The 16,819-nt window shown below is 51.1% G+C and overlaps 6 protein-coding genes across 6 annotated transcripts; 2 read left to right on the top strand and 4 right to left on the bottom strand.

Moving 5' to 3' along the window:
- Positions 1–331: 331 nt before the first annotated feature.
- Positions 332–3,414, top strand: N7519_009497 (ATP-binding protein; the record flags this gene model as incomplete). The annotated part of the gene is made up of 4 exons (XM_057296270.1): positions 332–335; positions 507–1,181; positions 1,270–3,191; positions 3,256–3,414. The coding sequence occupies 4 exons, from the start codon at positions 332–334 to the stop codon at positions 3,412–3,414; spliced, it is 2,760 nt and encodes a 919-aa protein (XP_057144152.1).
- Positions 3,415–3,787: 373 nt separating this feature from the next.
- Positions 3,788–4,978, bottom strand: N7519_009496 (malate dehydrogenase; the record flags this gene model as incomplete). Its single annotated transcript, XM_057296269.1, has 4 exons — positions 3,788–4,381; positions 4,441–4,685; positions 4,742–4,859; positions 4,913–4,978. The coding sequence occupies 4 exons, from the start codon at positions 4,976–4,978 to the stop codon at positions 3,788–3,790; spliced, it is 1,023 nt and encodes a 340-aa protein (XP_057144151.1).
- An 844-nt stretch (positions 4,979–5,822) lies between these two features.
- On the bottom strand, positions 5,823–6,709 carry N7519_009495 (golgi SNAP receptor complex member 2 family protein; the record flags this gene model as incomplete). Its single annotated transcript, XM_057296268.1, has 4 exons — positions 5,823–6,266; positions 6,322–6,503; positions 6,560–6,659; positions 6,707–6,709. The coding sequence occupies 4 exons, from the start codon at positions 6,707–6,709 to the stop codon at positions 5,823–5,825; spliced, it is 729 nt and encodes a 242-aa protein (XP_057144150.1).
- Positions 6,710–7,264: 555 nt separating this feature from the next.
- On the bottom strand, positions 7,265–7,923 carry N7519_009494 (uncharacterized protein; the record flags this gene model as incomplete). The annotated part of the gene is made up of 3 exons (XM_057296267.1): positions 7,265–7,298; positions 7,360–7,767; positions 7,841–7,923. 3 exons carry the CDS (start codon positions 7,921–7,923, stop codon positions 7,265–7,267), a joined length of 525 nt encoding a protein of 174 aa, XP_057144149.1.
- Positions 7,924–8,491: 568 nt separating this feature from the next.
- On the bottom strand, positions 8,492–10,125 carry N7519_009493 (putative pyruvate dehydrogenase complex, dihydrolipoamide acetyltransferase component; the record flags this gene model as incomplete). Its single annotated transcript, XM_057296266.1, has 4 exons — positions 8,492–9,562; positions 9,624–9,847; positions 9,908–9,957; positions 10,016–10,125. The coding sequence occupies 4 exons, from the start codon at positions 10,123–10,125 to the stop codon at positions 8,492–8,494; spliced, it is 1,455 nt and encodes a 484-aa protein (XP_057144148.1).
- Positions 10,126–10,846: 721 nt separating this feature from the next.
- Positions 10,847–16,770, top strand: N7519_009492 (Arf family guanine nucleotide exchange factor SEC7; the record flags this gene model as incomplete). Its single annotated transcript, XM_057296265.1, has 4 exons — positions 10,847–12,609; positions 12,658–14,933; positions 14,984–16,370; positions 16,434–16,770. The coding sequence occupies 4 exons, from the start codon at positions 10,847–10,849 to the stop codon at positions 16,768–16,770; spliced, it is 5,763 nt and encodes a 1,920-aa protein (XP_057144147.1).
- Between the last annotated feature and the right edge of the window lie 49 nt (positions 16,771–16,819).

Below are 16,819 nucleotides of genomic sequence, written 5' to 3'. Positions count from 1 at the left end.
ATCTACATATGTAGGTATCCATGGATCTATTAATGATCACATAGTTCAAGGCGCTTAATAGGAACTCCAGATTGGCCATGATTTTAGGGCTACAAAATTAGAAAAAGGAAAAGGAAAAGGAAAAAGAAAAGAAAAGAAAAGATATTGGGCAAGTTAATAATGCCTGTACACCGTATATTCATATATCCATACTATAATAAGTACAATAAGTACAATAATACCAGCACATCACATTTCGTGGGGGCAACTGATTGGCTTCAGGGCTGCAGCCTGCGCAGCTCGCAGCTGCACATCGTGTTGATGGCCCTTTGGCCTCTGCCTTTCACATATAATGCGTCTCACCCACAGCGCCATTCTCTTTCTTCTTTACATTTTTTTGTCTTTCTCTTTTGTCTTTTCTCTTTTTCTATTTAATCCTGTTTTCCCTCCTTCCTCTTTAAATTCTCCACTCTCCATCTCCAACTTCCCCGGCTTACGGCTTACAGCTTACAGCTTGCCGCTTTCAGCTCCCGCAGCTTCCTACCTCAGCTATGGATCACGCTTCTACCCGACCGAGGCCAAAGATGAAGTCGTTCCATCAGAGAACCTGAACGGCTCTGCTCAGCCTGCAGAGGTTAAAGAAGTCAAAGAAGTCAAAGACGCTGCTACCGCCCCCGCACCCGAGACTACCCCTGCCTCTGCCCCCAAACTGTGCAAAAAGCACAAAAAGAAGAACAAGAAAAAGGATGAGAGTGATAGCTCCTCGGATTCTTCTTCTTCTGAATCTGACAGCGATGCCGACTCTGAAGATGCATCCGATTCCACAGAGAGCGACTCCGATACCGAGAAACGCAAGCGGCATCGCCTACGAAAGGCGCGTGCGAGGCGTGCGCTCAAGGATAAGAAGCGTCGTAAGAAGAGGAAGCAGCGGTCGCGCAAGGCTGAGACATCGGATTCGGAATCTGACTCTTCCTCTGAGTCAGATTCGGAGTCTTCTACTGACTCCGATGACGACATAGATGACAAGGCGTTGCGGAAATTAGTCTCCAAGCTCAAGCTTAGCAAAAAAAGAGCCAAGAAGCTGCGTGAACTGGCTGCTGATGATTTGGCCGCCAGCGATTCGTTGGGCGAAACTCGCCGCGAGAAGCGGTCTAAGAAGAAGAAGCCCGCTTCCAAGGTGGCCTATAAGCGTGTAGATCAATGTGAGTTTCTTTTCCCGTTAAAACCCTATGCCTTTAATTCATTTTTTTTTTTTTTTTTTTTTTTTTTTTTGGCTGACTCGTTATATAGTATGGGATACCACCATCCACAAGTACAAGCTCACTGAAACTGTGGATGACCCCGATGCCGACGAATGGGACCAGTATATCTTCAACATCCGTCGCAAGTTCAACTGGGAGAACAAGTATCTCGAGACTGTGGTCGATATCAAGAGCAAACCCCTCCGTGATGCCCTCTCCAAGATCATGGATGGTGTCAAGGGCGTCAGTCTCGTGCAGGAGCCCGCCGTCGTGGACCCTAACATGCTGTTCCTATATCTGGAGGAAACAAGGCAATACATGAAGGACCTGAAAAAGCAGTCGCGTAGCGAGAAGAAGAGAAAAGCCAGAAAGGCTGCTGCTGTCAAAGCTGCCCATCTGAAAGTTCTCATCAAATACCTTGACACCGACTACGCAGACATCAAGAAGACTCTCTACCCGCTGCTCGAGGCCAACACTATCACCTTCGATCTGCTGTGGGCCCTGTACAAGCCCAACACAATCGCTTACACTCCAACCTACGGCAGCACAGATGAACCACGTGCTTTCAAAATCGAGTACGCCATCAAAGAGTCCTCCTTCATGAAGGGTCAGTGGTACAGTGTCGATGGCCGCTACCTCGAGTACGACGGCAAGGACTACGGCTTCGGCACTATGTCTGCTGAAGTCGATGCTTTTAAGGGCGCTCGCAAGATCACCAGTCTCGCCTGCTACCCGCTGAAGTACCACCGGGACGCCGAGGCTCTGCGTGCCCGTCTCGTCGAGCGCGGCAAGCGCTTCGTCGCTCTCCGTGGTATGAACTACCGCTTCCACAAAGGTATGGCCTTCTACAAGAAAAAGCGCTCGCTCATCATTAAGGTCAATATCAATGGCCGCGTCATGATCGACCCGGCTATCCACCGTCGCATCAACCCTAACTATCCCATCTCCACTGTCCGTTCCAAGGATCCGGATCTCATAGATCCCGAAGATCTTGGGATCAGCGGCGATGAAGGTGAGGGTAGCGACGGCTGCTGCTGTGGCGGGTCAGACTCGGACTCTGAACATGGCGGCGCCTCTGATACCCCGCGGACGATGTACAAGGTCGTTGAGGATACGGAGGGATGTCCTCGCGTCGTGGAGGTCGAAGTCGACGAGAACGGTGCCGAGATCCAAAAGGAGAAGATGGACCGCATTGAAGGTGCCGCTTCTGATTCCAAGGACCGCGAGTTTACTGAGGAGGAGCTCCTCATTGCCTCGCCTGTCGTTCTGGGCTTTGCCTTCAGCGAGAAGCTCTGGCTCGAGTTCACCATCTCCGGTATCAGCGATATCGAGTGGGATAAGGAAGCCTTTGGTTCGCTTGTCCTCCCGTCGAACCAAAAGTCCATCGTCAAGGCTCTCGTCGAGTCGCATACCTTCCACGCCGCGCAGAACATCGACGATGTCATCCAGGGTAAGGGTAAGGGTCTTGTTGCTGTGCTGCACGGTCCGCCCGGTACGGGTAAGACCCTGACGGCAGAGGGCATCGCCGAGCTACTCCGTCGCCCGCTGTATATGGTCAGCGCCGGTGAACTGGGTACTGACTCGCGGACTCTTGAGGCGGAGCTGAACAAGATCCTGGATATCGCGCACTCCTGGGGCGCAGTGCTCCTCCTCGATGAGGCAGATGTTTTCCTTGAGAAGCGGACTATCCACGATATCCACCGCAATGCTCTTGTCAGCATCTTCCTCCGTCTGCTGGAATACTTCCAGGGCATTCTGTTCTTGACTACCAACCGTGTCGAGACCTTCGACGATGCCTTCCAGTCGCGTATCCATGTCGCCTTACGCTATGGCGATCTTACTTCCAAGGCGAAGAGGAGTATTTGGAAGATGTTCTTGGAGCGCGTGCGTGCTATTGAGGGTGTGAATATTGCTTCTTTCTCTGAGGAGGATTATGATATGCTTTCCCGGCACACGTTGAATGGGCGACAGGTATGTTTACTGGGTTTTATCTCCTCCACTTTATACTCTGATCTACAAACTAACCTGCCCTCAGATCAAAAACTCCGTCCGCACCGCACAAGCCCTGGCTGTCAACGAGAAAGCGCCCCTCTCTATGGACCATATCAAGCGTGTGCTAGAGGTGGCCGAGACATTCGATCAAGACCTGCGCGGCGGAACAGGATACCTGGACGCCATGCGGAGCTATACTTGATTCATTGTTGATTTATTCTGGATTATTTCCGATCTTGGGGAATTTGGTGCTTACTTTGGATATCGGTGCAGATCTGGGTATTCAGCTCGCTATTTGCTTTTGCTTTTCATGTTTGCTTGCTGTTTTCGGTTCATTCCAGATTATTTAGTTGCAACGTCTTTCCTTATTGCATTGCGGACATGGAGCGAATGAGTTTAGGTAGTTTCAATACAGCATATGGGTTGAAAATGGGTATAGTTATAAGTCAGCGTAGTATAGACCGATTTATAGATTACAATGGAATATCGATCTAATGAAGAAGATTGTCATACACTTTCATTATTACAATAAACAAAAGTCACGACGAGGTATGGATAGTTGTACATGGAGCTTTTCAAGGGTTGGCCTTGACGAAGTCAACACCCTTCTGGATGTTCTTCTTGAGGTCAGTCAGGCAGGCATCGAGGAGACCCTGCTCGTACTCGTTGATCTCGCCAACGGGGTTGATCTTCTCAACACCGTTGGGGCCGAGCTCGACGCGGGAAGCGAAGAAGTCGATGCCCTGGTCCTTGTAAAGAGGGGAGTCAACGAAGGTGGGCTCGATGACACCCTTCTCGCCCTGGGCGGCGCGGAGGAGAGACTCGGCGAAGCGGGCACCGGCCATGGCCATGGAGAGGGTGGCGGAACCGGCACCGTCCTTGGCCTTGACAACCTCGTCACCACCGAACTGGATGCGGTTGACAAGGGCATCGCGGGCCTGGCCGGCGATGGAGGAGTGGTTGGACTGGGAAAGCAGGGGGACGATGGTCACACCGGAGTGGCCACCAACGACGGGGACGGCCTCGCCGGCGGGGTTGGTGTTCTGGACCTGCGAGATGAAGCGCGAGGCACGGACGACGTCAAGGGTGGTGACACCGAACAGACGCTTGGGGTCGTAGACGTTGCGGGCCTTGTAGACCTCGGCGACGATGGGGACGGTAGAGTTGACCTTTAATGATGAATAGTTAGTAGGAAACCCTAATTGTGAGGTGATCAATGGCAACTTACGGGGTTGGCAATGACCAGGACGTGGGCCTTGGGGGCGGCCTCAGCGGCGGCCTTAGCGAGGTCGCGGACGATGGAGGCGTTGGTGTTGAAGAGGTCATCACGGGTCATACCGGGCTTGCGGGGAACACCAGCGGGGATGAGGATGATCTCGGAGCCCTCGAGGCAGTCACGGAGACCGGAAGCATCGGGGTTGTAGCCGGTAACGGTGCTGTTGGTGTTGATGTGGCTCAGGTCAGCAGCGACACCTAAACAAAGTCAGTAATTGCGCGTGTTGAATGAGTTGAAACATCATTATTCATACCGGGTCCGCCGCGGATATCATAGAGAGCGAGCTCGGAAACACGGGGGTTGAGCTTCAGCAGCAGGGAGAGAGGCTGGCCAATACCACCGGCAGCACCGAGAACGGAAACCTTGGAGGCCTGCGCGAGGAGTTAGCTTCAATTGGGGTGGGAAAGAAGGAATAAACACTCACATTGATAGCGGAGGCCGAGAAGGCACGCTTCTGGAAGAGGTTGACAGTGCGACGAGCGGCGAACATGATGATGCTTGGGAGAGATGAGTAAAGGAAGAAGTTGGAAGGGGAAGGAGGAGATTCCGGTGAAAGAGATTGGCTGGGGGCTCCACACCACCTGGGCAGTTTCCGAGCTCCCAATGCTCGGCTGAGGTCTTTTGCTTCTTTTGCTTCGATTACTTCGATTCATTTGGGCTATTTGGAAGGAATTGTCTGGTTATTACTTTGTTTGTTATTAATTGAGTGAAACGACAATCTCTTCAGGGGCTAAATAATATCTGATTCCTATGCTAAAATGCTTACTGCCCATTCTCGGAGCAAAGGATACACTTCTGCATGTGGCAGGTGATTTATTTTCATGTGCCTAAAGTACTAAAAGCTATGTTCAACTGAGATATCTACGTTAGCATTTGAAATATATCCAGGTCTTGACGGAAACCACAATGCCTTGGAGAAAGAACCGACTTATATGCAATTGAAGGTGTGACATGTATACTATCCCGAAGTCATAGACAAGTTCCAATTTCACCCAATCTCTACGCTGCACATTGTACCAATTTAGCTAGTAAATACCTTGTGACCAAGGATAAATTCTACTGGATCTTAGAATCTTGCAGTATATTTACATATTTCAAAGAATAATAGCTAATGATCGACTATAGTTGCATCTAGCACATATGAGCATACATATATATACATTTACAACAACCAGACACTTCCAGCCATAGACATTTTATTGGCAATAAAGACACCTCAAGTTCGAAGACCAAACGCCGGCGCTGATGAACCCAATACAAGATACAAGAACTACGCCCTATCCAACTAAACCCGTATACCCACCCCAAGGCCAAGAAAACATAGTCATATAATCCTACCGCAAGAAGTGCAGCACTGCCCAGCAGAACAAGAAGAAAATCACTACCCCACCCCAGAAAATCCACTTATCCTGACGCGCCCGTCGCTCCACCATCCGAATGGTATCCCCGCTGACACCAAGTGTGTTCGCAACGCTGTATAGTCGACGCTGCGTTCCTTTAAGTACTTCACGCTGCTGCCCGAGGTCGGCGAGAACCGCTCTTCCTCGGTCCAGGAAATCATCGAGTTGGTTGTGTGTGTTGGAGAAGAAGGACTGCTCGCGCAGCGCATTGGTTTCGCGGTTGTAGTCTGCTGGGCTAGCGCCAAAGCCGAGGCCCGAGGATGAGGGTGCAAAGGCTGATGTGCTCTGTGGGAGGGAGGACTGCGCATAAGGGTTCTCTGGTGTTGCGGCGTGGTGTGGACGACGGCCTAGGAGTTCATTGTGGTTGGTAACCGATTGCTGGTATTGGGTCAGTATTTGAAGTACACTGCAAGAAAATCTGCTGGGCACGTACTGCATCCTCGCGTTCTTTGCGGAGTCGATCAAATTGTGCCCGGTATTCCATAAGCTCATTTCGGAAGTTCTTGACACGGTCGAATGCCTTTTGTTGTTTCTCGGGAATTAGTTCCTTCTTGGAGAGCGCTGAGTAGTCATCGACGGTGCGGGAAAGCGATGCCAAGGAGGCTGCAAGCTGGCCTACGAGCTTGAAGTCAATATATTGGGGTCGCAAGGAGTCGGTGGTAGGAGCACACCTTGTAACGCAGGTGATGAGGTGGTTGGTGATTGTGAAAAGGTGTCCAGATCACGGCGGATGGACGACGATTGCTTTAAAGCAGAGTTGAATAGCGAATTCTGTTCATGTCAGCTATGTACGCCTATCGCGGGGAACTGTAATATACCATGTTGTCAATGCCTGGTATAGATTGGAATCCTGGATTGTCTCGATACCCGATAAGTCGGGAAAAGGGAGCACTACCTAGGTGCCTAGGACTGCTAACAGGATGAGTAAGAGAGGATAGCCTGAGTCTCCCGAGCTAGTGACTTGCTTTCCACAAACACCAAGGTGGTCGTCATCTGATCCAACCGGAGGCCAGATGGTCTTGTTTGGGCCCATTCTGACGTAGTTCACCGCCTTCAGGTACAATGCACTCTATACAACGTACATCTGCACAAGCCCTTGGGATATTTTTAGATTCTGCGAGGTATCTCAAGTTCGAGTACCTACAAGTAATAGCTCCTAAGAAACTACATTCGACATAATCTATCATATATGTTACGATTGCTAGAACTTAAAAGGAAAATGATATCGTCGTTAAAGATACTGGTACAGTCAATCCGATCCGACTCCATTTTCGCCAAATGAACAAAATGCAAAACCACAGAAGAGCTGGGATGGTATATCAAGACACAAAACAATCATTCAACACCAAAACAGAAAGATATGAAGCACCGCTCATCTATTTGGGAGGGAACTTGTTCTGCAAGAACCACCTAGATCATGGATTAGCATCATTACCATACCCACCAGTCCAAAGGTATATGCAGCACTTACTTGCTGACAAAGTAGTCCACAGCACCAAAGATTCCGACAGCACCGGCAGAGAGTCCGACCAGCTCCCAGGAGAGGTTGCCCCGCGCGTGTTGCTTGTAGGCACCAAAGCCGAGGCCTGCGCCGACGACGGTTGCGATAGCGGCATTGGCGATAAAGACAGGGTTACTGGCGTTTCCACAGATGCCACTGCTCTTCGCCTTTTGGCTCCTTGCCTTCTTCTTTTCCTCGTCCTCACGCTTCTCCTTATCCTCGGCTTCGCGGTCTATCCGCTCCGCCTGGGTGCTGGTTTGGACATCGTGCTTCAGGAAGTCAGATTCCACAGTCTGAACATGAGGGCCATCAACGTCGATCAACGAGGCTGTGCTCTCGGATTCATCGCGGTAGATTCCGCCCACAGGGGGAGCGCGGCTGGAGGATGTGTTAGCGGTGTACAAGGGATACTCGATAGTATAGACAACTCACGCCTGTTACTTGTTAGCACCGTAATGTAGATATATGAGTTTGAATACATACATCCTCGGGGGACTGCTTAGGGCCCTTTGCAGCTGCGTCGGCGTAAGACATGTTGCGCGTGATGTTATTAGAAGGTAATCTGGGGAAATACTGGTGAGCACGTAAACAAGAACGAAAAGAAACATAAGACTTACTAGAAACGTGATGTGGGAAGGAAAGAGTTCGAGGGGAAAAGGAAGGATTTATACCAAGGAAGCTGGGGGGTGTGACATCACGTCATTGACCTGGGCCCACTACCAAGATTCCTTGGGGTTAATTTTCCGATGTTGATCTCATAGCTGTATATATACCTAGGTAGCATATGGCTCCGAAGATATTGTAAGAGACTGTTCCATTTAGTTAGTTCAAATAATAAGGCAGTTAGGACATCTCATGGTAATTACCTAGGTAAAATGGTCTTGACCTGACCTCGGGAGCCCTCAGCCACCTACGTTAGTTATCAGGTGCTCGAACCAAAACACAAAAATGATGCAGAATTAAGTCGAGAAAAATTCCATTGAAAGGATTTAAAGCTGCTAAAGAGATCAAAAACAAATGGGACCTATGTAATGGTCTAATGGGTGAGGCAAGGTGTTTTAATACAGATTACAGATAAGTCAGAACAAGAGAGCTTCGCTGTTTACAGCAGAAGCTCCAGAGGGTTCTCGACGACCTTCTTCAGCTCCTTAATCCATTCACCACCAACGGCGCCGTCAACCACCTTGTGGTCGAAGCTACCAGTGACGATGATCTGGTCGTCCCACTCGGTAACGGTGCCCTCCTCGGTCTCGACGGGGATAGCAACCTTACGGGTGGTGCCAACAGCCAGGATACCGGCCTGCGGGGGGTTGATGACAGCGGTGAAGCGCTCGACAGCGGCGTTCATGCCCATGTTGGAGATGGTGAAAGTGCCGCCCTGGTACTCCTCGGGCTTAAGCTTGTTCTCGCGCGCACGCTTGCCAAGGTCCTTGACCTGCTTGGAGATGCTAGAGAGTCCGAGACCCTGAACGTTCTTGACAACGGGGGTGATCAAACCAGTGGGGGTAGACACAGCGACGCTGATGTCAGCGGTCTTGTGCTGACGGATCACGGCCTGGCCGTTCTCCTCGCGCCAGCTGGAGTTAACCTGGGGGACCTTCAGAAGGGCAACAGCGCATGCCTTGACCAAGAAGTCGTTGACGGAAAGCTTGTACTGACCGTCGGCGGAAGCGTTGAGGGCCTGGCGGAGCTTCAGGAGCTTGGTAACCGAGAGAGTGGTGGAGACGAAGTAGTGAGGGTTCTCGGTCATGGACTGCTTCAGACGGTTGGCAATGGTCTTGCGCATCGAGCTGACGGGGATTTCCTCGAAGGTAGCCTCGCCGGAAACAGCAGTGGTGGCGGGCTGGGCCTTCTCAACATCCTCCTTGGTGATGGCACCACCACGACCGGTACCCTTAAGGCCCTTGATGGACACACCCTTCTCAAGGGCCAAGACCTTAGCGGCGGGGCTGATAGAGGGCTCACGGTCAAGACTGGGCTGGAGCTTCTCGCCTGAAGTTTCGGGCTCTTGCGCGGCGGGTGCCTCCTCGGCTGGGGCCGGGGTCGAGGGCTCAGCGCTCTTAGGCTCCTCCTTCTGCTCAGCGGGGGCAGGCTTGTCACCACCAGCATCAGCCAGGGTGAAGGACTCGAAGGCGGATACATCGGAACCCTCCTCAACAAGGACGGCAATGGGCTATAAGGGAGGTTAGATTGGTGAATCAATTCCCCACGGAGAAAACCGGGAAATTTCTTACCGAGCCAACAGAGACATCCTTCTCGCCGCTCTCCTTCAGAACCTTGGCCAGGACACCCTCATCCTGGAATTCGAAATCCATCTGAGCCTTGTCGGTTTCGATCTCCACCAGGACATCACCGGGCTGGAGGGCATCTCCGGCCTTCTTCTGCCACACGCCGATGTTTCCGGCGGTCATTGTCGGCGAAAGTGCCGGCATGCTAATAAGTGTGTGGGGAGGGAAGGCTGATGAGCAGTCATGTTAGAATTGGTGTCTGAGAGAAAGGGGTAAATCAATTGTCATACACTTGGAGGCATAGAAGCGGGAAAGGGCAGAGAGCGCAGGCACTTGGGTCCTGGTGGAAACATCATTAGTATCAATTCCCAACCACAATTGATATCAGAGGAACATACTGAATCACCTCCTGGAGCTTGGAGGAGACCTGGGGCCGGCGCATAGCGGCAGCACCTCTAGACATGAACATGGCGCTCGGGGTGCGCATCCGAATAGCTGACGCAACCATGGTGCCTGAGACTTGTTGCGATTATAAAAAGAAAGGAATAGAAGCCCTTAACGCTGAGATGAGAAAATAAAGAGAGCCCGGCACAGAGAAAACGTGAAGGGCTAAGAATGGATAAGGTTGGGGTGGAAGGAGATGCCTCTAAATCACGAACTTTTCTGTTGAGCTACCTGTGGCTCCCGGTGAGAGGAGCGGCAGCGGCCTCTTCCGATATAGTCACGTGCTGTAACTTACACTCTCAAGCTCCAGCCATGTATTATTGGTTTTTTACCTTCTCACCGCCTTTAGTATACACTTAAAAAGGGTATTGGAGAGCATTTGAAAGCAGCTAAAAAGAAGGACATACCCACCAAAAGGTAAAATTTTCTTATTATTACTATTATGGCTTGGGATATTTGTAAAGGGTACATAATATGTGTACATACATATGTACATATGTATAAGATGGATACATACATGCGTCGTTGTATGTATGTTTACAGAACCAAACTATGAGCATTCTGCCAGCCAAAAAGGGACGGTGAGAACCTCTGGAATCTCCAACTCCAGCTGGAGCCCGCGGGTCAATAATATTGGCTGAGGTAAGCATGCATTAGTCCCGATTCGGAGAAGACACGCAGCCCCCGTCCTTACATAGTCATCGCGATTGTTTCGAGCTTCCCCACGTTTGCTCGTTCAATGTTTTTGATCTAATTAGATCACTCCGTCTGGAGTCTCCTTGACCATGGCGGACACTGAACTCGGCTCTGAGCCGACCCAATCCATTGAAATGCCCAAGAACCCCGTCGAGACCCCCGACGTATCTCCTACAGTACCAAACTCCGACGAGCCAGCCCTGCCCGAGCAGACAGAATCACAAGAACCGGTCCAAAAGGGCGACGAGGAAGTAGCCAAGGGCCAGGACGACGAAGAAAAACCAGAGGTGCCGCCCAAAGACGAGCCTGAACATACTGAGCAAGAACCCCAAACAGACGGTCCGCCTACGATTCAGGAACCCCCCCAGGATGACAACGATGCGACAGAAAGCAGGTTGCGATCCGATTCGCGGTCGACAACGGCTACATTCATGACACAGCGATCTAGCCCGGTTAGCTCGACGGTCTTTATTGTGACGGCTCTGGACAATATCGCTGCCTCGCGGGACGCCCGGAGGGACAAAAAGCTGGAGGACGCCACACAGGTGGCCCTAGCCAATATCAGACAACCCGATGGGCAAGCAATTGATCCCGAGCTTATCTTCCGTCCTCTGCATTTGGCAAGCAAAGCCCTCAGCATTCCTCTGCAGGTAACTGCATTGGATTGCATTGGAAAGCTGATCACATACTCCTATTTCGCATTCCCATCTGCCGACACAGAGAACAATGCCACCCGTGAACAACCTCCACTCATCGAGCGTGCCATCGATGCGATCTGCGACTGCTTCGAGAACGAAGCCACGGCGGTTGAAATCCAACAGCAGATCATCAAATCGCTGTTGGCAGCGGTCCTCAATGATAAGATCGTGGTGCATGGAGCTGGTCTCCTGAAAGCTGTCCGCCAAATTTACAACATTTTTATCTACTCCAAATCCAGTCAGAACCAACAGATCGCTCAGGGGTCGCTCACACAAATGGTCAGCACGGTCTTTGATCGAGTGCGGACACGGATGGATCTCAAAGAGCTCCGAGTGCGAGAGCTGGAAAAGCCATCCTCGACCCTTGATGCATCGGCGAGCGACGTGGGCCAAACTTCGGAGACGGCTTCCATGCCTGTGGCTGATCAGCCCGTTACCAAAGAGCCCACCACGGAGAAGCTCACCTTACAGAGTTTTGAGTCCCCTAAGGAGGTTACCGGTGTCAACGATAATGCGCCGACTACAGTCACGCGCGCTAAGCGGTCAGCGACGAGGTCGATGTCGGGCATTCCTGAGGAAAAAGATGATGATAGCTCGGCCGAGGACGATGTGGACGAGATTTATGTTAAGGATGCCTTCCTGGTTTTCCGTGCGCTCTGCAAATTGAGCCATAAAGTCCTGACTCATGAGCAGCAGCAAGATGTCAAATCCCAGAACATGAGGTCGAAGCTACTTTCACTGCACTTGATTCACTATCTCATCAACAACCACACCGCAACCTTTATATCCCCTCTGGCAGCAATCAAGAATAGCTCGTCCAGCGCGGATGGAATGAATCTCCTTCTAGCCGTACGACCTCATTTGTGCCTAAGTCTGAGCCGCAATGGTTCTAGCGCCGTGCCTCATATCTTCAAAGTTTGCTGTGAAATTTTCTGGCTCATGCTGAAGGACATGAGAGTTATGATGAAAAAGGAACTCGAGGTGTTCTTGAAAGAAATTTATCTGGCCATTCTCGAGAAACGCGGGGCTCCTGCGTTCCAAAAGCAGTACTTCATGGAGATTCTGGAGAGGCTAGGTGGTGATCCACGGGCTCTAGTTGAAATCTATCTCAACTACGACTGTGACAGAACCGCCTTGGAGAATATATTCCAAAAGTATGTGTTACCGAATCCCTGGTCTTTGACATGAATTAACCTTCTTAGTATCATCGAGCAATTGTCCCGGTACTCGAGTGTGCCGGTTGTAACAACACCTTCTCAGCAGCATCAGTACCAAGAACAGCACACTAAAATGTCAGCTATTGGTTCTGAATGGCACCACCGAGGAACTCTTCCCCCTTCGTTAACAAGCGCGCACATTGTTCCTACTCCGCCGCCCTCAATGCCTCATATCCCATCAGAGTACGGGTTGAAACAGCAGGCTCTGGAGTGCCTTGTGGAGATACTGCGCTCACTGGACAATTGGGCCACGCATCGCATTGATGAACAACCCGAGGCAGCTATCCCCTCCAAATCTATGGATAACTCCCGTGAGTCCTTGGACACAAGCGTGCTTGTTTCACCGCATCCTGAGGCCCTCGAGGGTGGGACGGGCCGGTCCACACCTATGCCGGAAGACGACCCGAACCAGATTGAAAAAGTCAAGCAACGAAAAATTGCCCTCACGAATGCCATCCAACAATTCAATTTCAAGCCCAAGCGCGGCATCAAGGCCCTCCTGAAAGAAGGCTTCATCCAATCCGAGTCCCCTGAAGACATTGCCAGCTTCATGCTTCGCACAGACCGCATTGACAAGGCCGTGCTGGGAGAGTACCTTGGCGAGGGAGACCCGGAAAACATCGCCATCATGCATGCTTTCGTCGATCTGATGGAATTTACCAAGCGTCGCTTTGTTGAATCCCTGCGCTCATTTTTGCAGCATTTCCGCCTCCCTGGTGAAGCCCAAAAGATCGATCGTTTTATGCTGAAGTTTGCTGAAAGGTATACAACTCAAAATCCTAATGCCTTCGCCAACGCCGACACCGCATATGTGCTTGCGTACTCGGTGATCCTACTCAACACCGATCAGCACAGTTCAAAAATGAAGGGCCGCCGTATGACGAAGGAGGACTTCATCAAGAATAACCGCGGAATCAATGACAACCAAGACCTGCCAACCGACTATCTTGGGGCCATTTATGAAGATATTGGAAGCAACGAAATCGTCCTATACACCGAGCAGGAACATGCTGCCAACCTCAACCCTCAACCCGCTGCTCCCACTGGCCTTGCCACCAGAGCTGGACAGGTATTTGCTACCGTAGGACGAGACATCCAGGGTGAGAAATACGCACAGGCTTCTGAGGAAATGGCGAACAAGACAGAACAACTCTATCGCTCCCTCATTCGAGCCCAACGCAAAACGGCAGTTAAAGATGCGCTTTCGCACTTCATTCCCGCAACATCAGAGCGTCATGTCGGGTCGATGTTCAACGTCACATGGATGTCTTTCTTATCTGGTCTGTCTGCGCCGATGCAGGACACCTCGAACCTGGAAACTATCCGGCTCTGCATGGAGGGACTCAAATTGTCCATTCGGATCAGCTGTGCCTTCGACCTAGAGACTCCTCGTGTGGCATTTGTCACTGCGTTGGCGAAGTTCACTAACCTCGGAAACGTGAGGGAAATGATGGCCAAGAATGTCGAGGCCCTGAAAGCCTTGCTAGATGTCGCCTTCACCGAGGGAAACCATCTCCAGGGCTCGTGGAGGGATGTTTTGACATGTGTCAGTCAACTTGATCGGCTCCAACTCTTGAGTGATGGCGTCGATGAGGGATCGCTGCCCGATGTTTCGAGGGCACCCTCGTCGGCAGATACTTCCCGCAGGTCTATGCAAAGTACGCGACGCGCTCGCCCTCGTTCTGTGAATGGGCCAACTGCTTTCCGTCCGGAAATTGCAATGGAGAGTCGTTCGGCAGATATGATTCGTGGCGTGGACCGCATCTTCACTAACACTGCCAATCTTTCGCATGAGGCCATTATCGATTTCGTTAGGGCATTGAGCGAGGTCAGCTGGCAAGAAATTCAATCTTCCGGTCACACCGATTCGCCCCGAACCTACAGTCTGCAGAAGCTCGTCGAGATCAGTTACTACAACATGACTCGTGTCAGGATTGAGTGGTCTAAGATCTGGGATGTTTTGGGTCAGCACTTTAATCAAGTTGGCTGCCACTCTAATACCATGGTTGTCTTCTTTGCCTTGGATTCGCTCAGGCAACTTTCTATGCGCTTCATGGAAATTGAGGAGTTGCCTGGTTTCAAGTTCCAAAAGGACTTCCTTAAGCCTTTCGAACATGTGATGGCAAACAGCACCACTGCTGCTGTCAAGGACATGATTCTGCGATGTCTGATCCAGATGATTCAGGCCCGTGGCGACAACATCCGTTCGGGATGGAAGACCATGTTTGGTGTCTTCACAGTCGCAGCACGGGAACCTTATGGTAAGGCTCGCTGCTCAAATTAGTCCGGAGCTCGCTAACACATTAAATAGAGGGAATCGTAAACATGGCTTTTGACCATGTCACCCAAGTCTACAACACCAGATTTGGCGTAGTGATCACCCAAGGTGCCTTTGCAGATCTCATTGTATGTCTGACTGAATTCTCAAAGAACTCCAAGTTCCAAAAGAAATCGCTGCAGGCAATTGAGACCCTCAAGTCCACCGTCACCAAAATGCTACGGACTCCAGAATGTCCCTTGTCACACCGTGGTGCCTCGGCGGCCACCTTCCAGGACAACGGAACCAATCTTGCCAAGCAACTTACCCGTCAATCACAAGAAGAGCAGTTCTGGTACCCGATTCTCATCGCATTCCAGGATGTACTTATGACGGGAGATGATCTCGAGGTCCGCTCACGAGCACTCACATACCTCTTCGATACGCTAATCCGACACGGTGGCGATTTCCCCAGGGACTTTTGGGATGTCCTCTGGAGACAACTCCTCTACCCGATCTTCGTAGTCCTGCAGTCTAAGTCTGAAATGTCCAAGGTTCCGAACCACGAGGACCTTTCAGTTTGGCTGTCCACGACAATGATCCAGGCCCTACGGAACATGATCACCTTGTTCACGCACTATTTCGATGCCTTGGAGTACATGCTGAGCCGCTTCTTGGAGCTGCTGACATTGTGTATTTGTCAAGAAAATGACACAATTGCACGGATTGGCAGCAACTGCCTACAACAGCTGATTCTGCAGAATGTTGCAAAGTTCAAGCAGGAGCACTGGTCTCAGATTGTTGGGGCATTCGTGGAGCTCTTCAGCAAAACGACCGCTTATGAGCTTTTCACAGCTGCTGTATCAATGTCTAAGCCAGCAGAGGCAGTTAACGGGGACCTCACGCAGTCTCCAGATGCTGCTGTAGCAACAAGTGATTTGCCTGATGCGTTGCAACCTAACGGCTCTCAAAGCACATCTTCTATCCATGACGGTGGAGATCCTCCTGTCCAAAGTGAAGCCCGCGCCGAATTAGAAGACTATCGCCCCCAGTCAGACCAGCAGCAACCTGCGGCTGTCACTGCAGCTCGGCGTCGCTACTTCAACCGCATTATCACGAACTGCGTTCTGCAGCTGCTCATGATTGAAACCGTCCACGAACTTTTCTCGAACGAAAATGTCTATGCACAGATCCCCAGTGGGGAGCTCCTCCGACTCATGGGACTGCTGAAAAAGAGTTACCAGTTTGCGAAAAAGTTCAACGAGGACAAGGACTTGCGGATGCAACTCTGGCGCCAGGGATTCATGAAGCAACCTCCTAATTTATTGAAGCAGGAGAGCGGCAGTGCCTCCACCTACGTGCATATTCTCTTCCGGATGTATCACGACGAGCGAGAGGAAAGACAGAGCAGTCGCGCAGAAACCGAGGCTGCACTCATTCCGTAAGTTGATTCTCCCTACTTTTCTTTCTCTCTCTCTTTTCTGTTCATTGCTAATTCCACTAGACTCTGTGCGGACATTATTCGCAGTTTCGTCCGCCTTGAAGAGGACACCCAGCACCGCAACATCGTCGCTTGGCGTCCGGTGGTGGTCGATGTCATCGATGGATATACCAACTTCCCGCAAGATGACTTCAATAATCATATTGAGACTTTTTACCCGCTCGGAGTTGAGCTTCTGAGCCGTGATCTCAACCCGGAGATTCGTGTTGCCCTCCAGTCTCTACTGCGCCGTATCGGCGAGGTCCGACTGGGCATTGCTCCGCCCAATCCCCTGGACGTCCCCATCAGCCCGCGCAGCTCCGTCTCCCAAAAGGCCCCGCGCCGCGATAGCCAGGTCTGACCTACTGCATGAATTTTTGGATATCCTCGCCACGGGCTTGATTTTCGGC

The sequence above is a fragment of the Penicillium mononematosum genome (genome assembly GCF_028829835.1).
Source record: "Penicillium mononematosum strain IBT 11891 chromosome Unknown utg000005l:1.0-9366267.0:1.0-9372171.0, whole genome shotgun sequence".
In the NCBI taxonomy this organism is placed as follows: Eukaryota; Fungi; Ascomycota; class Eurotiomycetes; order Eurotiales; family Aspergillaceae; genus Penicillium; species Penicillium mononematosum.
The sequence above is the reverse complement of the archived record's forward strand: the minus strand, read 5'-3'. Positions and strand labels throughout refer to the sequence as shown.